Source organism: Microchirus variegatus (assembly GCF_963457635.1).
Source record: "Microchirus variegatus genome assembly, chromosome: 21".
Classification (NCBI taxonomy): Eukaryota; Metazoa; Chordata; class Actinopteri; order Pleuronectiformes; family Soleidae; genus Microchirus; species Microchirus variegatus.
This window is the reverse complement of record NC_139822.1, coordinates 19,587,166-19,610,381: the sequence shown is the minus strand read 5'-3', so window position 1 is coordinate 19,610,381 and position 23,216 is coordinate 19,587,166. Positions and strand designations below refer to the sequence as shown.

General features: G+C 36.5%; 1 protein-coding gene across 1 annotated transcript in view; it reads left to right on the top strand.

Moving 5' to 3' along the window:
- LOC310942312 (semaphorin-3D) overlaps positions 1-23,216 on the top strand; it is a 49,067-nt gene that overhangs the window by 2,003 nt on the left and 23,848 nt on the right. The window contains exon 2 of the mRNA XM_083907685.1: positions 18,514-18,705. Within this exon, the coding sequence (XP_083763811.1) occupies positions 18,558-18,705 (148 nt within the window). The 5' untranslated portion in view covers positions 18,514-18,557. The remainder of the gene's footprint in view (positions 1-18,513; positions 18,706-23,216) is intronic.

Here is a 23,216-nt window from a genome sequence, read left to right as displayed (position 1 = left end):
GTGTGTGTGTGTGTGTGCCCGCGTGCGCGTGTGCGTGTGTGTGCGCGTGTGTGTTGTTGTCTTCCTGTTTGCTCGGTGACATTGTGTCACACAGTCGTCGCTGCTGCTGTTGTGTTGATAACACGCTGTTGTGACACAGCTGTGATCATTGATAAAGTGAACATGAAAACTCAACGAAACACTTAATAAACCGGTAAAATCTACAGGAAACTGACGTCTGTAAAACACTCACTCTCCCTGCACCAAAGTCCATATAGAAAACCAGGGACTTTAACGTCACAGTTAAAATCCCCCCACTGCCACCTAGTGGTCATCGGAGGAGATGTTGTTTTCTTTAAAAGTTTCTCTGAGTTTCATCATCATCATCATCATCATCATCATCGTCTTGTTGTTGGCGATGCCTGAGGTCAATGTAACACACACAGGCACACACACACACACACACACACACACACACAGTAAGTGTAGAACAACATTAAATCTGAGCTCATGAACACATCGTCTTATTCAGACTCTTCGTCTCTGTGTGTGTGTGTGTGTGTGTGTGTGTGTGTGTGTGTGTGTGTGTGTGTGGGAAAGTTCCTGTGTGAATGAATGTGTGTCTCATCATTTCCGAGGTTTCTTGTCTATTGTGTTAAAAAAGCTCCGAGCGATGGGACAATCAGTGCCGTGTGTGTGTGCGCGCGCGTGTGTGTGTGTGCGTGCGTGTGTGTGTGTGTGTGTGCGCGCGCGTGTGCGTGTGTGTGTGCTCTCCAAGCGATGTTAGATTATGGTTGTAAAATGGTCCTATTGTGGTTAATGCTCTGTGTGAGTTTTGTTGTTTCTCCTTCCTCCTCTGTTGTTTCCTGTGTGTGTCTGTGTGTGTGTGTGTGTGTGTGTGTGTGTGTGTGTGTGTGTGTGTTCTATTTAATTGTTTCTTCTCTGTCTGTTCCTCTGTAAATGTCAGACTGTTGCTGTCGACAGTGGAGTCTTTAAAGGTCACATAGAGTTGGTCCTGTTGCACATATATGTTAGTTATGCAGGTCTATTTACATACATTCACTTGTTTTTATGCTCAAAAACCTCCTAGTTGCTGTAAACGAGCCGATAGAAATCCCTCTTTTCTGACGCTGTTTCCCAGCCGCGATATTTCAGACTCAACTCTCTCAACCCGGAAGACAGAGTGTCTTGTGATTGGCCAGTTACCCGGTAGTGACATAATCAGCAGCTCCCCCCTCTGGAACGGTGGATGCACTGCTCCTCATTATCAAAACATTGTTTTAACAGTGTTTAAAAATAGCTTCTTCACGACTCCCCGCCGCAGTCCCTTTGACGACCTTTGACCCAGAGTCAGAAGACACTGTCGCTCGTGAAACACCTCCACAACGGACGTTATTCTTCTTCTGCGGTTCAATGTACGCAACCGGATGTGCCCGGACTAGTGCCCGGAGCAGGAGGATCTGCTGTTCAGGAGAACCGCTGTTTACGTAACCGGACCGGGTTTTTTCAGAGATCTCACTGAGCCTGAGATTACAATAAAACACAGTGTTCTCAGCAGTGGCTGAACTGTTTGTTTAGAACCTTCAGGGCTTCGTAAACAAGGTAATGACGCAGATACACACTCAAAAAAACAGGGTTAATTGGAACTTCAGATATATGGGAGATTTAAATAAATGAATCTCTACGAGAAAAAGGCGTAATATTACGAGAGAAAAAAAACGTAATCCTTTGAGAAAAAAGTCGGAATCCTTTAAGTGAGTTTAATCTGAGTTTAAGTCACACACACACACACACACACACACAGAAACAATAGTCTAAAATAAAGTTGTTTATGTCGACTTCATTGTTCCAAAGAAATTCAAATAAATGTTTCCATGAATGAATACTGTGTGTGTGTGTGTGTGTGTGTGTGTGTGTGTGTGTGTGTGTGTGTGTGGCGTCTGAAGGGAAGGAAACGTTGGTTTTGGCCAAATATCTTTATCATTGTCTCACTTGTGATAAGCAGTTATTAATTAAAGACAAAACAAACAGGATAATACAATAGAGACTGTTCTGATACTGTGTGTGTGTGTGTGTGTGTGTGTGTTCGTGTGTGTGTGTGTGTGTGTGTGTGTGTGTGTGTGTGTGTGTGTTGTGAGTTTTGGGATCATTTTTACGATGATGTTTGGAGACAAACACATCTGTGGAGCAGCTGGATTTGACCAGAAATCACTCGACATTCAAACAGACGAATAAAAGAGACTTTCAAAGAAATGCTATAAAACGCAATAATACTTTTATAAAACGCAGTATGACCCAATAATACTTTTATAAAACGCAGTATGACCCAATAATACTTTTATAAAACGCAGTATGACCCAATAATACTTTTTATAAAACGCAGTATGACCCAATAATACTTTTATAAAACGCAGTATGACCCAATAATACTTTTATAAAACGCAGTATGACCCAATAATACTTTTATAAAACGCAGTATGACCCAATAATACTTTTTATAAAACGCAGTATGACCCAATAATACTTTTATAAAACGCAGTATGACCCAATAATACTTTTATTAAATTTAGTATGACCCAATAAAACTTTTTATAAAACGCAGTATGACCCAATAATACTTTTATAAAACGCAGTATGACCCAATAATACTTTTATAAAACGCAGTATGACCCAATAATACTTTTATAAAACGCAGTATGACCCAATAATACTTTTATAAAACGCAGTATGACCCAATAATACTTTTATAAAACGCAGTATGACCCAACAATACTTTTATAAAACGCAGTATGACCCAATAATACTTTTATAAAACGCAGTATGACCCAATAATACTTTTATAAAACGCAGTATGACCCAATAATACTTTTATAAAACGCAGTATGACCCAATAATACTTTTATAAAACGCAGTATGACCCAATAATACTTTTATAAAACGCAGTATGACCCAATAATACTTTTATAAAACGCAGTATGACCCAATAATACTTTTATAAAACGCAGTATGACCCAATAATACTTTTTATAAAACGCAGTATGACCCAATAATACTTTTATAAAACGCAGTATGACCCAATAATACTTTTATTAAATGTAGTATGACCCAATAATACTTTTATAAAACGCAGTATGACCCAATAATACTTTTATAAAACGCAGTATGACCCAATAATACTTTTATAAAACGCAGTATGACCCAATAATACTTTTATAAAACGCAGTATGACCCAATAATACTTTTATAAAACGCAGTATGACCCAACAATACTTTTATAAAACGCAGTATGACCCAATAATACTTTTATAAAACGCAGTATGACCTAATAATACTTTTATAAAACGCAGTATGAACCAATAATACTTTAATAAGACGCAGTATGACCCAATAATACTTTTATAAAACGCAGTATGACCCAATAATACTTTTATAAAACGCAGTATGACCCAATAATACTTTTATAAAACGCAGTATGACCCAATAATACTTTTATAAAACGCAGTATGATCCAATAATACTTTTATAAAACGCAGTATGACCCAATAATACTTTTATAAAACGCAGTATGACCCAATAATACTTTTATAAAACGCAGTATGACCCAATAATACTTTTATAAAACGCAGTATGACCTAATAATACTTTTATAAAACGCAGTATGAACCAATAATACTTTAATAAGACGCAGTATGACCCAATAATACTTTTATAAAACGCAGTATGACCCAATAATACTTTTATAAAACGCAGTATGACCCAATAATACTTTTATAAAACGCAGTATGACCCAATAATACTTTTATAAAACGCAGTATGACCTAATAATACTTTTATAAAACGCAGTATGAACCAATAATACTTTAATAAGACGCAGTATGACCCAATAATACTTTTTATAAAACGCAGTATGACCCAATAATACTTTTATAAAACGCAGTATGACCCAATAATATTTTTATAAAACGCAGTATGACCCAATAATACTTTTATAAAACGCAGTATGACCCAATAATATTTTTATAAAACGCAGTATGACCCAATAATACTTTTATAAAACGCAGTATGACCCAATAATACTTTTATAAAACGCAGTATGACCCAATAATACTTTTATAAAACGCAGTATGACCCAATAATACTTTTTATAAAACGCAGTATGACCCAATAATACTTTTATAAAACGCAGTATGACCCAATAATACTTTTATAAAACGCAGTATGACCCAATAATACTTTTATAAAACGCAGTATGACCCAATAATACTTTTTATAAAACGCAGTATGACCCAATAATACTTTTATAAAACGCAGTATGACCCAATAATACTTTTATAAAACGCAGTATGACCCAATAATACTTTTATAAAACGCAGTATGACCCAATAATACTTTTTATAAAACGCAGTATGACCCAATAATACTTTTATAAAACGCAGTATGACCCAATAATACTTTTATTAAATTTAGTATGACCCAATAAAACTTTTTATAAAACGCAGTATGACCCAATAATACTTTTATAAAACGCAGTATGACCCAATAATACTTTTATAAAACGCAGTATGACCCAATAATACTTTTATAAAACGCAGTATGACCCAATAATACTTTTATAAAACGCAGTATGACCCAATAATACTTTTATAAAACGCAGTATGACCCAACAATACTTTTATAAAACGCAGTATGACCCAATAATACTTTTATAAAACGCAGTATGACCCAATAATACTTTTATAAAACGCAGTATGACCCAATAATACTTTTATAAAACGCAGTATGACCCAATAATACTTTTATAAAACGCAGTATGACCCAATAATACTTTTATAAAACGCAGTATGACCCAATAATACTTTTATAAAACGCAGTATGACCCAATAATACTTTTATAAAACGCAGTATGACCCAATAATACTTTTTATAAAACGCAGTATGACCCAATAATACTTTTATAAAACGCAGTATGACCCAATAATACTTTTATTAAATGTAGTATGACCCAATAATACTTTTATAAAACGCAGTATGACCCAATAATACTTTTATAAAACGCAGTATGACCCAATAATACTTTTATAAAACGCAGTATGACCCAATAATACTTTTATAAAACGCAGTATGACCCAATAATACTTTTATAAAACGCAGTATGACCCAACAATACTTTTATAAAACGCAGTATGACCCAATAATACTTTTATAAAACGCAGTATGACCCAATAATACTTTTATAAAACGCAGTATGACCCAATAATACTTTTATAAAACGCAGTATGACCCAATAATACTTTTATAAAACGCAGTATGAACCAATAATACTTTAATAAGACGCAGTATGACCCAATAATACTTTTATAAAACGCAGTATGACCCAATAATACTTTTATAAAACGCAGTATGACCCAATAATACTTTTATAAAACGCAGTATGACCCAATAATACTTTTATAAAACGCAGTATGATCCAATAATACTTTTATAAAACGCAGTATGACCCAATAATACTTTTATAAAACGCAGTATGACCCAATAATACTTTTATAAAACGCAGTATGACCCAATAATACTTTTATAAAACGCAGTATGACCTAATAATACTTTTATAAAACGCAGTATGAACCAATAATACTTTAATAAGACGCAGTATGACCCAATAATACTTTTATAAAACGCAGTATGACCCAATAATACTTTTATAAAACGCAGTATGACCCAATAATACTTTTATAAAACGCAGTATGACCCAATAATACTTTTATAAAACGCAGTATGATCCAATAATACTTTTATAAAACGCAGTATGACCCAATAATACTTTTATAAAACGCAGTATGACCCAATAATACTTTTATAAAACGCAGTATGACCCAATAATACTTTTATAAAACGCAGTATGACCTAATAATACTTTTATAAAACGCAGTATGAACCAATAATACTTTAATAAGACGCAGTATGACCCAATAATACTTTTATAAAACGCAGTATGACCCAATAATACTTTTATAAAACGCAGTATGACCCAATAATACTTTTATAAAACGCAGTATGACCCAATAATACTTTTATAAAACGCAGTATGACCTAATAATACTTTTATAAAACGCAGTATGAACCAATAATACTTTAATAAGACGCAGTATGACCCAATAATACTTTTTATAAAACGCAGTATGACCCAATAATACTTTTATAAAACGCAGTATGACCCAATAATATTTTTATAAAACGCAGTATGACCCAATAATACTTTTATAAAACGCAGTATGACCCAATAATACTTTTATAAAACGCAGTATGACCCAATAATACTTTTATAAAACGCAGTATGACCCAATAATACTTTTTATAAAACGCAGTATGACCCAATAATACTTTTATAAAACGCAGTATGACCCAATAATACTTTTATAAAACGCAGTATGACCCAATAATACTTTTATAAAACGCAGTATGACCCAATAATACTTTTTATAAAACGCAGTATGACCCAATAATACTTTTATAAAACGCAGTATGACCCAATAATACTTTTATAAAACGCAGTATGATCCAATAATACTTTTATAAAACGCAGTATGACCCAATAATACTTTAATAAAACGCAGTATGACCCAATAATACTTTTATAAAACGCAGTATGACCCAATAATACTTTTATAAAACGCAGTATGATCCAATAATACTTTTATAAAACGCAGTATGACCCAATAATACTTTTATAAAACGCAGTATGACCCAATAATACTTTTATAAAACGCAGTATGACCCAATAATACTTTTATAAAACGCAGTATGACCCAATAATACTTTTATAAAACGCAGTATGAACCAATAATACTTTAATAAGACGCAGTATGACCCAATAATACTTTTATAAAACGCAGTATGACCCAATAATACTTTTATAAAACGCAGTATGACCCAATAATACTTTTATAAAACGCAGTATGACCCAATAATACTTTTATAAAACGCAGTATGATCCAATAATACTTTTATAAAACGCAGTATGACCCAATAATACTTTTATAAAACGCAGTATGACCCAATAATACTTTTATAAAACGCAGTATGACCCAATAATACTTTTATAAAACGCAGTATGACCTAATAATACTTTTATAAAACGCAGTATGAACCAATAATACTTTAATAAGACGCAGTATGACCCAATAATACTTTTATAAAACGCAGTATGACCCAATAATACTTTTATAAAACGCAGTATGACCCAATAATACTTTTATAAAACGCAGTATGACCCAATAATACTTTTATAAAACGCAGTATGACCCAATAATACTTTTTATAAAACGCAGTATGACCCAATAATACTTTTATAAAACGCAGTATGACCCAATAATACTTTTATAAAACGCAGTATGATCCAATAATACTTTTATAAAACGCAGTATGACCCAATAATACTTTAATAAAACGCAGTATGACCCAATAATACTTTTATAAAACGCAGTATGACCAAATAATACTTTTATAAAACGCAGTATGACCTAATAATACTTTTATAAAACGCAGTATGAACCAATAATACTTTAATAAGACGCAGTATGACCCAATAATACTTTTATAAAACGCAGTATGACCCAATAATACTTTTATAAAACGCAGTATGACCCAATAATACTTTTATAAAACGCAGTATGACCCAATAATACTTTTATAAAACGCAGTATGACCCAATAATACTTTTATAAAACGCAGTATGACCCAATAATACTTTTATAAAACGCAGTATGACCCAATAATACTTTTATAAAACGCAGTATGACCTAATAATACTTTTATAAAACGCAGTATGAACCAATAATACTTTAATAAGACGCAGTATGACCCAATAATACTTTTATAAAACGCAGTATGACCCAATAATACTTTTATAAAACGCAGTATGACCCAATAATACTTTTATAAAACGCAGTATGACCCAATAATACTTTTATAAAACGCAGTATGACCCAATAATACTTTTATAAAACGCAGTATGACCCAATAATACTTTTTATAAAACGCAGTATGACCCAATAATACTTTTATAAAACGCAGTATGACCCAATAATACTTTTATTAAATGTAGTATGACCCAATAAAACTTTTTATAAAACGCAGTATGACCCAATAATACTTTTATAAAACGCAGTATGACCCAATAATACTTTTATAAAACGCAGTATGACCCAATAATACTTTTATAAAACGCAGTATGATCCAATAATACTTTTATAAAACGCAGTATGACCCAATAATACTTTTATAAAACGCAGTATGACCCAATAATACTTTTATAAAACGCAGTATGACCTAATAATACTTTTATAAAACGCAGTATGAACCAATAATACTTTAATAAGACGCAGTATGACCCAATAATACTTTTATAAAACGCAGTATGACCCAATAATACTTTTATAAAACGCAGTATGACCCAATAATACTTTTATAAAACGCAGTATGAACCAATAATACTTTAATAAGACGCAGTATGACCCAATAATACTTGTATAGTTCTATAATAATTTGTACAAGAAAGTAGTAGAGGTTGTAGTAATTAGTCATAGTAACATTCATTCGTAGTTGTAGTAGTTGGTAATTAGTAGCATCAGTAGTAGTAGTTAATAGTAGTAGTTTGTACAACTTAGTAGTGTTTTTTTATCAATTTATTTCACAATTCTTTCTGTAAATTTAAAGTTTTGCTGGTATGTGTGTGTGTGTGTGTGTGTGTGTAGGAGTGTGTGTGTGTGTAGGAGTGTGTGTGTGTGTGTGTAGGAGTGTGTGTGTGTGTGTGTGTGTGTGTGTAGGAGTGCAGGGTGTAGCTGGACTCAGTGTCAGAGTGATGGCAGATATGGAGGCAGAGGGAGTGAATCATCTGATACTTTATCATCAGAGATACACACACACACACACACACACACACACACACACACAGTGAAGGTTTTATTTGACTTAGATTTGACAGATTTACAGTCATTCTGAACATTTGCTGTATTTTCTCCAACATTATTTTATTAAAACTTTTTGACAAGATTTGATTGAAGCTTTGAAGCAGGATTTTCATCCTGATTTAACAGCGTCAGAGTCTTTGTCATGGTTAAAAGTCTTATATATAAAGACCTGTTTCCACTGCCCCTAGAAATTTAGAACATAAACAGAAATTTTGAGCTTTAAAGCAGAAATTTAGAGCATAAACTGAAATTTAGAGCATAAAAACTGAAATTTAGAGCATAAAAACTGATATTTAGGGCATAAACATAAATTTAGAGCTTTAAAGCAGAAATTTAGAGCATAAACTGAAATTTAGAGCATAAAAACTGAAATTTAGAGCATAAAAACTGATATTTAGGGCATAAACATAAATTTAGAGCTTTAAAGCAGAAATTTCAAGCATAAAAGCCAAAATTTAGAGCATAAACAGAAACTTAGAGCTTTAAAGCAGACATTTAGAGCATAAACAGAAAATTAGAGCATAAACAGAAATTTAGAGCTTTAAAGCAGAAATTTCAAGCATAAAAGCCAAAATTTAGAGCATAAACAGAAACTTAGAGCTTTAAAGCAGACATTTAGAGCATAAACAGAAAATTAGAGCATAAACAGAAATTTAGAGCTTTAAAGCAGAAATTTCAAGCATAAAAGCCAAAATTTAGAGCATAAACAGAAACTTAGAGCTTTAAAGCAGACATTTAGAGCATAAACAGAAATTTAGAGCAGAAAAACTATCATTTAGAGCACAAAAACTGAAATTTAGGGCATAAAAGCAGAAATTAAAAATGTATTAAGTTAATGCAGTGGAGTACAGACACATGAAGTGTGCAGTCACAAAGTATTTGTACTTTATTATATATGAAAGAGAAGTTTTTATTTTCTTGGCTCTGTTGTTGAACACCTGCCGAACCCTCGCAGATCGTAGAAGTCTCCGCTCGTCTCGCGCGTTAATCTACGTGTTTTTTTGTTTTTACGTTTCCCGACAGACCGACTGGAATGTCAGGTTGTTCCGAGCGTCGACACATGGACGCGTGTGTTTTTGCAGTTTGTCAACGTTGACTTACTGAGGCTGTTTAAAGTTCCCCAGAGTTACAGCTGCTTCACCAGGTCCTGAGGCTTCATGGCGTCAAGGGGTTAACGCGCTAAAGAGCCGGACTCGCTAATCCTGACTTTCAGAAAAAATCTCTTTTAATCTCTGAGAAAAAGCACCAGAATTTTGACTTTAAAATCTAAGGGAAAAAAAGGAAGAATTCTGACTGTTAAAATTAAAATCATAATTTTGACTCTAATCTGAAAACGCTGTCTTTTTTATTTTTAAAACTTTCCTAATCCTCTTTAATCTCACGTTAATATCTGGTCAAACCTCAAAGTCTCTCTCAGCTCCTTATTTCTGACGATGACTTGATATTTTCTAACCTCTGGAATTCTGTTATTTATTTTAAAAAACGTCTTCATGGTGATTCAGTGTTTACAGATTATCAGTTCACCGTGTTGCCGACGTGATAATCTGAAAATCTCGTTCTTTCTGATTAAACGTCGTTTTACAGCTTGTTCTTGTTGAACTGTAAATGTCCTCAGCTCGTATCTCTGCATTTAAAGCTCTAATATGAAGGTTGTGCTGAGTTATTGTTCATTTACGCAAAACACAGAGTGTAAAAAAGTGTCAAAACAGAAATTTAGAAAGTAAAAACTGAAACATAGAGCATGAAAGCAGAGATATACAGCGTAAAGACAGACATTTAGAGCATAAACAGAAGTTTAGAGCATGAAAACTGAAATTAAGAGCATAAAAAGAGAAATTTAGAGCATAAACCGAAAATTAAAGCATGAAAGTAGAAATTTTGAGCATAAAATCTGAAATTTAAAGCATAAAAACGGAAATTTAGAAAAAAAAAACATGAAATTCAAATAAAAAAACCGAAATTTAGAGCATAAAAGCAAAAATTTAAAGCATAAAAACAGAAATTTTGAGAATAAAAGCAGAAATTTTGAGCATAAAAACAGAAATTTAGAAAAAAAAACATGAAATTTAAAGCATAAAAACGGAAATTTAGAGCAAAAAAACATGAAATTTAAATCAAAAAACAGAAATTTAGAGCTTAAACCGAAATTTAGAGCATAAAAGCAAAAATTTTGAGCATAAAAAATTAAATTTAGAGCAAAAAACATGAAATTTAAAGCATAAAAACACAAACTTGGAGCTTGAACCAAAATTTAGAGCATAAAAACAGAAATTTTGAGCATAAAATCTGAAATTTAAAGCATAAAAACGGAACTTTAGAGCATTAAACAGCATTGAAACGTGTGTTTCCACATTTGTAAGTGGACGTGAAAAGGACAGAGAAATAACAGCTGCAGGTGTTTGTGTTTTCATTCGTCTGGAAACACATGACGTCGACGCTTTTTCCTTTTCCCAGAATTCTCCAGAGAGAGCGTGGAGATAACAGAGCGTTAGCGGTCGTGATCACAGACAGACGGACAGAGATGGTTTCCTCTTCCCAGAATGCTTTGCAGGCTGCAGCTCAGTTCCCACAGCAGCGTTTGTTTGTCTCTGGCTCTTTTCGTTCCGCTGTAAAAACACTCGTCTTTGTTTTGGAGAACGATCGCGTTTTTCTACGATTTCTTCTCTTGACGCTCGGTCGACTGTGGAACGACGTAATGTTGAGTTTGACCTTTGACCTCTTGACTCTGGATCATCTGTTCTTCTTCTCTGTTGTCGAACAGTGTTTGATCTAATAATAGCGTTAATGCTCATTTATATTTTTAATGCAATATTTCCTCTAGAGGGCAGTGTCAAGTTAGTCGCTCTCAATTTCTGTTTTTATTCTTTTAATTTCTGTCTTTACGCACTCAGGTTTTCACTTTTATTTTGAAAACCACATGGTTGTGTTTAAGTTTGGATATACAGAGAGACTTTTATTTTGAAAACCACATGGTTGTGTTTAAGTTTGGACATAAAGAGAGACTTTTATTTTGAAAACCACATGGTTATGTTTAAGTTTGGACAAACAAAGAGACTTTTATTTTGAAAACTAAATGGTTATGTTTAAGTTTGGACATACAGAGAGACTTTTATTTTGAAAACCACATGGTTGTGTTTAAGTGTGGACATACAGAGAGACTTTTATTTTGAAAACCACATGGTTGTGTTTAAGTGTGGAAATACAGAGAGACTTTTATTTTGAAAACCACATGGTTGTGTTTAAGTGTGGAAATACAGAGAGACTTTTATTTTGAAAACCACATGGTTGTGTTTAAGTTTGGACATACGGAGAGACTTTTATTTTGAAAACCACATGGTTGTGTTTAAGTTTGGACATACGGAGAGACTTTTATTTTGAAAACCACATGGTTGTGTTTAAGTTTGGACATACAGAGAGACTTTTATTTTGAAAACCACATGGTTGTGTTTAAGTTTGGACATACAGAGAGACTTTTATTTTGAAAACCACATGGTTGTGTTTAAGTTTGGACATACAGAGAGACTTTTATTTTGAAAACCACATGGTTGTGTTTAAGTTTGGACATACAGAGAGACTTTTATTTTGAAAACCACATGGTTGTGTTTAAGTTTGGATATACAGAGAGACTTTTATTTTGAAAACCACATGGTTGTGTTTAAGTTTGGACATACAGAGAGACTTTTATTTTGAAAACCACATGGTTGTGTTTAAGTGTGGAAATACAGAGAGACTTTTATTTTGAAAACCACATGGTTGTGTTTAAGTGTGGAAATACGGAGAGACTTTTATTTTGAAAACCACATGGTTGTGTTTAAGTTTGGATATACAGAGAGACTTTTATTTTGAAAACCACATGGTTGTGTTTAAGTTTGGACATACAGAGAGACTTTTATTTTGAAAACCACATGGTTGTGTTTAAGTGTGGAAATACAGAGAGACTTTTATTTTGAAAACCACATGGTTGTGTTTAAGTGTGGAAATACAGAGAGACTTTTATTTTGAAAACCACATGGTTGTGTTTAAGTTTGGACATACAGAGAGACTTTTATTTTGAAAACCACATGGTTGTGTTTAAGTTTGGACATACAGAGAGACTTTTATTTTGAAAACCACATGGTTGTGTTTAAGTGTGGAAATACAGAGAGACTTTTATTTTGAAAACCACATGGTTGTGTTTAAGTGTGGAAATACAGAGAGACTTTTATTTTGAAAACCACATGGTTGTGTTTAAGTGTGGAAATACAGAGAGACTTTTATTTTGAAAACCACATGGTTGTGTTTAAGTTTGGATATACAGAGAGACTTTTATTTTGAAAACCACATGGTTGTGTTTAAGTTTGGACATAGAGAGAGACTTTTATTTTGAAAACCACATGGTTGTGTTTAAGTGTGGAAATACAGAGAGACTTTTATTTTGAAAACCACATGGTTGTGTTTAAGTGTGGAAATACGGAGAGACTTTTATTTTGAAAACCACATGGTTGTGTTTAAGTTTGGACATACGGAGAGACTTTTATTTTGAAAACCACATGGTTGTGTTTAAGTTTGGATATACGGAGAGACTTTTATTTTGAAAACCACATGGTTGTGTTTAAGTTTGGACATACGGAGAGACTTTTATTTTGAAAACCACATGGTTGTGTTTAAGTTTGGACATACGGAGAGACTTTTATTTTGAAAACCACATGGTTGTGTTTAAGTGTGGAAATACAGAGAGACTTTTATTTTGAAAACCACATGGTTGTGTTTAAGTTTGGACATACAGAGAGACTTTTATTTTGAAAACCACATGGTTGTGTTTAAGTGTGGAAATACGGAGAGACTTTTATTTTGAAAACCACATGGTTGTGTTTAAGTTTGGACATACGGAGAGACTTTTATTTTGAAAACCACATGGTTGTGTTTAAGTGTGGAAATACAGAGAGACTTTTATTTTGAAAACCACATGGTTGTGTTTAAGTTTGGACATACAGAGAGACTTTTATTTTGAAAACCACATGGTTGTGTTTAAGTTTGGAAATACAGAGAGACTTTTATTTTGAAAACCACATGTTTGTGTTTAAGTGTGGAAATACAGAGAGACTTTTATTTTGAAAACCACATGGTTGTGTTTAAGTGTGGAAATACAGAGAGACTTTTATTTTGAAAACCACATGGTTGTGTTTAAGTTTGGACATACAGAGGGACTTTTATTTTGAAAACCACATGGTTGTGTTTAAGTGTGGACATACAGACAGTGAGACCTTTATTTTGAAAAATGTGTGGTTTAGTGTGGAATTGAGACTTTTATTTTGAAAGCTACATGGCTGTGTTTAAGTTGGGACCTACAGACAGTGAGACTTTTATTTTGAAGAGCACATGGTCGTGTTTCCGTGTAGACATACAGAGGGTGAGACTTTTATTTTGAAAGACAAAATGTGTTCTTTTTTTTTTTACTGACCTGAACGTTGAGATGATTTGAAAAAAACAACTGTTATGTTTTTAAAAAAGCAGATATTTTCAAATCATTACAAGTGTGTGTGTGTGTGTGTGTGTGTGCATGTGTGTGTGTGTGTGTGTGTGTGTGTGTGTGTGTGTGTGTGTGTGTGTGTGTGTGTGTGTGTGTGTGTGTGTGTGTAAAAGAGAGAAAGGCCGACAGTGGATTTAAGACGTAAGAAAGCAGACGGAGACATGAACTCAATTTAATGTTGACGTAATAAGACGACACGGGGGATCAGTGGTTGGGGGGGGCGGGGTCAGGGGGGGGGGCGGGGTCAGGGGGGGGGGGCGGGGTCAGGCCGTAAAGCTGTCGCCTCCTCGCCGCTGATGACGGACGCAGAGACATCGTCGTATCAGAGAAATAAAAGTCAGATCAGCAGCAGGAGCATTAAAGACGGGAGGGGTGATAAATAAGAATGTGTGGAGTTGATGGATAAATCAAGCGCGCCGTTAAAACGAGGTTTTTCACCTCGTCCAAACACAATAAAAGAGTTTAATCCCTCGACCGGGAGCAAAGGAAGCTCTTCAGCAGTTATTCTCCGCGGATCCTCGAGGTCAGTGAAGGCATCTGAGGCATTCAGGGGCGCCTGGTTTTTTATGTGAGGAAGGTCAAAAGTTTGCTCGGGCTCATCGGAGTGAGTTTCGGCTGACTTTTAATGTGAAAAACTTTTTTTTTTTTTTTTAAACAAACAAACAAACAAACAAACAAAACACCTTGTGGTTCTGTGTCTTAAAATAAATGAAGACTTTTATTTTGAAAAATCAAGGGTTGCGAGACATGGGGATTTTATTTTGAAAAGTGCTTGGTTGTGTTTAGGTGTGGAGAAGATAAAAAGAAACTGGGACTTTTACTTTGAAAACTGCATCGTCCTCTTCTAGCGTTGAAGTGAGACTTTTATTCTGAAACCTGCATTGTTGGGTTTAATTGTGGACTCAGGGAACATTTTAATTTTAATTTGAAAACCCTGGGTTAGTGTTTTAGTGTAGCTGATGTAAACCATGAGGCTTTTATTTTGAAAACTACATGGTCCTGTTTTAGAGGGAGCGTGAGGCTTTTATTTTGAAAACTGCATGGTTGGTTTTAGGACTAACAGACACTGTAGATGTCCTTTAGTTGTCCCGTAGTTGTCCTGTAGTTGTCCTGTAGTTGTCCTGTAGATGTCCTGTAGATCAGATGTCCTGTAGTTGTCCCTCAGTTGTCCTGTTGATGTCCTGTAGATCAGATGTCCTGTAGTTGTCCTGTAGTTGTCCCTCAGTTGTCCTGTAGTTGTCCTGTAGTTGTCCTGTAGTTGTCCTGTAATTGTCCCTCAGTTGTCCTGTAGTTGTCCTGTAGATCAGATGTCCTGTAGTTTCCCTGTAGTTGTCCCTCAGTTGTCCTGTAGTTGTCCTGTAGTTGTCCATTAGATCAGATGTCCTGTAGTTGTCCTGTAGTTGTCCTGTAGTTGTCCCTCAGTTGTCCTGTAGATCAGATGTCCTGTAGATCAGATGTCCTGTAGATGTCCTGTAGTTGTCCTGTAGTTGTCCTGTAGTTGTCCTGTAGTTGTCCTGTAGTTGTCCCTCAGTTGTCCTGTAGATCAGATGTCCTGTAGATCAGATGTCCTGTAGATGTCCTGTAGTTGTCCTGTAGTTGTCCTGTTGATCAGATGTCCTGTAGTTGTCCTGTAGTTGTCCTGTAGATCAGATGTCCTGTAGTTGTCCTGTAGTTGTCCCTCAGTTGTCCTGTAGATGTCCTGTAGTTGTCCTGTAGTTGTCCCTCAGTTGTCCTGTTGATGTCCTGTAGATCAGTTGTCCTGTAGTTGTCCTGTAGATCAGATGTCCTGTAGATCAGATGTCCTGTAGTTGTCCTGTAGATGTCCTGTAGTTGTCCTGTAGTTGTCCTGTAGATCAGATGTCCTGTAGTTGTCCTGTAGATCAGATGTCCTGTAGATGTCCTGTAGTTGTCCTGTAGTTGTCCTGTAGATGTCCTGTAGTTGTCCTGTAGATCAGATGTCCTGTAGTTGTCCTGTAGTTTTCCTGTAGTTGTCCTGTAGATCAGATGTCCTGTAGTTGTCCTGTAGTTGTCCTGTAGATCAGATGTCCTGTAGCTGTCCTGTAGTTGTCCTGTAGATGTCCTGTAGTTGTCCTGTAGTTGTCCTGTTGATGTCCTTTAGTTGTCCTGTAGTTGTCCTGTAGATGTCCTGTAGTTGTCCTGTAGTTGTCCTGTAGATGTCCTGTAGATGTCCTGTAGTTGTCCTGTAGTTGTCCTGTAGTTGTCCTGTAGTTGTCCTTTAGTTGTCCTGTAGTTGTCCTGTAGTTGTCCTGTAGATGTCCTGTAGTTGTCCTGTAGTTGTCCTGTAGTTGTCCTGTAGAAATCCTTAAGTTGTCCTGTAGTTGTCCTGTAGATGTCCTGTAGTTGTCCTGTAGTTGTCCTGTAGATGTCCTGTAGATGTCCTGTAGATGTCCTGTAGTTGTCCTGTAGTTGTCCTGTAGACTCATTGTTTTGTTTCCTGTCAGGTGACCTCGAGCAGGAAATTCCCAGTTTCCGACTCCAAATGGAACGTACCATTAACTGATCACTCATTAATGGATCGATCACGTTTGTCTTTCTTGTTTTTGACTTTCTTGTGTCCTCTGAAAAGACAACCGTCGACGACTCACACAATCACAGACTTTAATGTCCTGCTCCTTTAAACCTGGAGGATTCAAAGCTTTTCAAATTAAAAGCCTGGTGAACGACAGAATGATCTGTTACTTCCTGAAACTGTGGAGACAAACGTCAACATAAAGACTTGTTTCTTTGTTGTTGTTGTTGTTGTTGTTTTAAATGAAGACACGATTACAGGGTGTCAAAGAAACTGAGGACAAACATGGATAAATGTGTCTCGTCAGAGGACAGAAGAGACGTCTTCGTCTTCTTCTTGTGGTAAAACAACAAACCGCGAGCGCTCACACATGTGCTGAGTCATCATGTGAAATACGACTCGTCGTCATGGAGACAGACGAGGGACAAACTGTCTCTTCCTGTATACTCATGGGATGTATGCATGTGTGTGTGTGTGTGTGTGTGTGTGTGTGTTATTTGTGTCTTTTAGACATTGTCTCACTTTGTTTTTAAATCTGAATCTAAACCGACACAGGAAACACACACACACACACACACATTCATGTACAGTATTCTAAGTGAGGACATTCATCATAGCGCTTTAGTTGTCCTTTAGTTGTCCTGTAGTTGTCCTTTAGTTGTCCTGTAGTTGTCCTTTAGTTGTCCCGTAGATGTTCTTGTTGTCTCATAATTGTCTCTCAGGTGTCCTACAAATGTTCTGTCACTCTCTTTTAGTTGTCCTCTAGATGTCCTTCAGATCTCCAATCGTTGTCCTGTAGATATTCTTAAGATGTCTTCTAGATGTCCTCCAGGTGTCCTATAGGTGTTCTTTAGTTGTCCCTTAGATGTTCTTAAGATGTCTTCTAGATGTCCTCCAGGTGTCCTATAGGTGTTTGTAGTTGTCCCTTAGGTGTTCTTAAGATGTCTTGTAGATGTCTGTCCTTTGCAGATGTCCTATAGATGTCTTCTGGATGTCCTTCAGGTGTCCTATAGGGTGTTCTGTAGTTGTCCCTTAGATCTTCTGTAGTTGTCCCTTAGATGTTCTTAAGATGTCCTGTAGATGTCCTCCAGACGTCTCGTAGATGTCCTCCAGACGTCTTGTAGATGTTTGTAAGATGTCCTTCAGACGTCTCGTAGATGTCCTCCAGATGTCTCGTAGATGTCCTCCAGACGTCTCGTAGATGTCCTCCAGACGTCTCGGAGATGTCCTCCAGACGTCTCGTAGATGTCCTCCAGACGTCTTGTAGATGTTTGTAAGATGTCCTCCAGACGTCTCGTAGATGTCCTCCAGACGTCTCGTAGATGTCCTCCAGACGTCTTGTAGATGTTTGTAAGATGTCCTCCAGACGTCTCGTAGATGTCCTCCAGACGTCTTGTAGATGTTTGTAAGATGTCCTCCAGACGTCTCGTAGATGTCCTCCAGACGTCTCGTAGATGTCCTCCAGACGTCTCGTAGATGTCCTCCAATCCTTTCTTCTCTAATTTTCCATTTCCTGGTTTTCCCTCCAGTGTGATGTGACCAGTCGTTCGCCCTCTTTCTCTCCACATCAGCGATGACACGCCTTCAGGCGGCAGGAGGGGCGGGGTCTCTCCACACCCTGATGCTGTGGCTCCTCCCACTGCTGTGGCCGACACCCGCGGACTCCAGCGTGGCCAAATCCTGGAGGCAGACGAGGCCACGCCTCCAGCTGTCACATGACGGTAGGAAACAGCAGCTGTTTGAGCAGGACGTCCTGTCTCTGTCGTCCTGCGTCTCACACATTTAGATTCACTTTAGAAAAACAGATGTTTTTGTTTACGCGAGAGCAGCAGGAAGAAATAAAGTGTTGACGACTGAACATATAAACTTTAAAACAACCTCAATTATCTTAATGGAAGGAAATGATTGGAACCGTCTGCAGCTCATGAGGACAATTTATGTCCAGGTTTATTCCATGTCCTGTAACTGGTCTTTAGATGTTCTGTAGATGTCCTTCAAATGTCCTTATGCCTTATACGTCCCTCAGGTGACCTGCAGATGTTACTGATGAAGATATCTTTAATATGTCCTGAAGGTGTCGTCCATGATGTCTCGTAGACTTCCCTTATATGTCCTGTAGAGGTCCTTCCGTTGTAGATGTCCACTACATATCCTTTGGATGAGCTCTAGATGTCTTGCAGATGTCCTGTAGATGCTATGGTTTATAGATGTCCCTTATGTGTCCTTTATATGTCCTGTAGAGGTCCTTCCGGTATAGATGTCCACTACATCCTTTAGTTGTCCTGTAGATGTCCCACAGATGTCCTGTAGATGTCCATGAGATTTCCTGAAGATGCCATGGTCTATAGATGTCCCTTTTGTGTCCTGTAGGTGTCCCTTATATGTCCTGTAGAGGTCCTTCCGGTATTGTTGTCCACTACATATCCTTTGGATGAGCCCTAGATGTCTTGTAGATGTCCTTCAGATATCCTGAAGATGTCCATGAGATGTCCTGTAGATGCTATGGTCTATAGATGTCCCTTATGTGTCCTTTGTATGTCCTGTAGAGGTCCTTCCGGTATAGATGTCCACTACATCCTTTAGTTGTCCTTTAGGTGTCCCACAGATGCCCTTCAGATGTCCCCCATATGTCCTGTAGATATCCATGAGATGTTCTGTAGATGCTATGGTCTATAGATGTCCCTTATGTGTCCTGTAGAGGTCCTTCTGGTATAGATGTCCACTAAATCCTTCAGTTGTCCTGTAGATGTCCCACAGATGCCCTTCAGATGTCCAGTGGATGATCTTTAGACGTCCTGTAGATGTCCATGAGATTTCCTGTAGATGCCATGGTCTATAGATGTCCCTTTTGTGTCCTGTAGGTGTCCCTTTATATGTCCTGTAGAGGTCCTTCCGGTATAGATGTCCACTACATATCCTTTGGATGAGCTCTAGATGTCTTGCAGATGTCCTTCAGATGTCCTGTAGATGTCCATGAGATGTCCTGAAGATGCTATGGTCTATAGATGTCCCTTATGTGTCCTGTAGAGGTCCTTCCGGTAAAGATGTCCACTAAATCCTCCAGTTGTCCTGTAGATGTCCCACAGATGCCCTTCAGATGTCCAGTGGATGATCTTTAGACGTCCTGTAGATGCTATCGTCTATATATGTCCCTTACGTGTCCTGTAGAGGTCCTTCCGGTATAGATGTCCACTACATATTCTTTAGTTGTTCTGTAGATATCCCACAAATTACCTTTAGATGTCCCCTATATGTCCTGTAGATGTCCTTTTGTCTTCAGTTTTGAGCATTAATCTTAATCTTGTTGTGTTTTCAGTAAAAACCGCGTCATTAAAACCCAACATAATAATAATGATAGAATTATAATGAATGAATGAATGAAGGAATGAATGAATGGATGAATACGACACCAGGAAAGGAAGGAGTTTTTGAACCAATGTCAGTAAATTAATTCATAGTTTGTGTTTTGTGTGTTTTTGGTTTCCATTTAATGACATTATCTGTTTATCTGTGTGTGTGTGTGTGTGTGTGTGTGTGTGTGTGTGTGTGTTTATGAAGTCAGACTGTGGTTCATGATGTCGTGCTGTGTTTGTTGCTGCAGCGTTAACAGGAGTGAGACTAATAAAGTTTTATTTGGTGGAGACTCAGACAGGAGTTACAGAGGCGCACACACACACACACACAGACACACACACACACACACACACACACACACACACACACACACAGAGGAGAGCGTGTGTGCGTCATTGTTGACCCATGTGACCTGAGCAGGAATCACACTCACAACCTTTAACCTGAACAAGTGTGTGTGTGTGTGTGTATATATATGTGTGTGTGTGTGTGTGTGTGTGTGTGTGTGTGCGCTCACAGCGCCCCCTGCTGGACAACTCAATCATCCCTTCAGACGATCTGATGAGCTACAAGGCTGTGTATTTTAAACTTTTGTGTGTGTGTGTGTGTGTGTGTGCGCGTGCGAGTGTGTGCGTGTGTGTGTGTGCGTGTGTGTGTGTGTTTGACGAGAAGTTTTCTCCTGCTGAGAGTTTTCTGACGCTCATGTGGAAACAATCCAACGAAAACACACACACACACACACACACTGACCTCACACAGAGCTGTGGGATGGGAACAGACACACACACACACACACACAGAGAGAGAGACACACACACACGCCTTTATTTTCATAGCTGGTTCCTCAGACAGATATGAACTGGCATAATAATGTACATACACACATCCAATTTTGGTTTTGACAGCTGAACACACACACACACACACATTCTTGTACTTGCTGCATACTGAGGACCAGCATTTCCACTTTATAAATCAACACAATTACAAATATCTACTTCATGAACGACATCTACAAAGAACTACTGGTTGCAGTACCATAAAATGTCTGCAGGTGGAGCCCCAGAGCAAAAAGGGCTGGAAAACTGTTTCGATTTTTTTTAAATTTTTGGTCCAAAATGTTATATTTTATGTCAAGCAAAATTTAAAAAAAAAATGTACCAAAAATGTTTGGTCCAAAATTTGACAAAAATAATTTGGTTCAAAATTGGACAAACATTTTTTTGTCCAAAATTTAAAAAAAAAAATGTATCAAAAATTTTTGGTCCAAAATTGGACAAAAAATGTGTCCAAAATTGGACAAAAAAAGTGTCCAAAATTTTCACAAAAAAAATTTGGTCCAAAATTTGGTCCACAATTTTCACAAAAAAAATTTGGTCCAAAATTGGACCAAAAAAAATTTGTCCAAAATTTGACAAAAAAAAAATGTCCAAAATTTGATTAATTTTTTTTTTGACAAATTGAGTATAGCATGTTATAGCAACCTAAGGAAGTGATTTCAATGAAAACAAAGTGAGGACCGGCCAAAATGTATAGGTTTTGACAGATTCTCTGTGTGTGTGTGTGTGTGTGTGTGTGTGTGTGTGTGTGTGTGTGTGTGTGTGTGTGTGTGTGTGTGTGTGTGAACCTTGACCTTTGACCTCCCTGCTGAGAAGGTAGTAAGTACATTTGGAGGAAGACGAGATGACAGAAAGCAGAAGGAAAAGAGGAGGAAGGAGAGGAGAGGAGACTGGGAAGGGAAGGAGATAAGGGAGGAAGGAAAGGAAGGAAAAGGAAAGACAAGAAAGTAAAGGAGACGAGGAGACGACAAGGGGGGATGGATTTAAGGAGATCAGAGGAAGGAAGGAGGAAAGGAGACGAGAGGACAACCCTGAAGGAAAGGAATGTCATTTCAAGGTTCCTTTGAAGGAGGTGAGGAAAGGAAAGAAGATCAGGCCACAAAGGAAGGAAGGAAGGAAGGAAAGGATGGGAGGAGGGAGGAAGGTTTCCTGAGGTTAATGAAGCTGTCACACACCTGAGATAAAACAGTGTGTGTGTGTGTGTCTGTGTGTGTTCTTGTAGTTGCGGCATACCGAGGACCAGTGAGGGTTTTTAACCAACAAAATGAGGTCATTTTTATGGAGTGAGGACATTTTGGCCGGTCCTCACTTTGTTTTCATTGATATCACTTCCATTAGGTAGGTTGCTATAACATTTTTTTCAAAATGTTTTCACATTTTTTTTCAAACATTTTTTTTTCAAATTTTGGACCAAACATTTTTTTCAAATTTTGGACCAAACATTTTTTTCAAATTTTGGACCAAACATTTTTTTCAAATTTTGGACCAAACATTTTTTTCAAATTTTGGACCAAACATTTTTTTCAAATTTTGGACCAAACATTTTTTTCAAATTTTGAACCAATTTTTTATTTTTTTTTGTCAAACATTTTTTTCAAATTTTGGACCAAAAATAATAATAATAAAAAAAAAAAAAAAAAAAAAGTTTTCCAGCCCTTTTTGCTCTTGAGCTCCACCTGCAGACATGTTATGGTACTGCAACCAGTAGTTCTTTGTAGATGTCATTCATAAAGTAGATATTTGTAATTGTGTTGATTTATAAAGTGGAAATGCTGGTCCTCACTTTGTCAGCAACCCAGTCCTCAGTATGCAGCAAGTACAAGAATGTGTGTGTGTGTGTGTGTGTGTGTGTGTGTTTGTGTTATCAGTACATGTAACTCGTCAAAATAAGAGCATCTCTAATCAGCTGTTATCTGTAACCACTGACTCTTATCTGGTAACAAGTTAAAGATCGAGTGTGTGTGTGTGTGTGTGTGTGTGTGAAAATCTTTTTTTTGGCCGTCTATGTGTGACTCCGCCCCACTAGGCGGCGCTGTGTC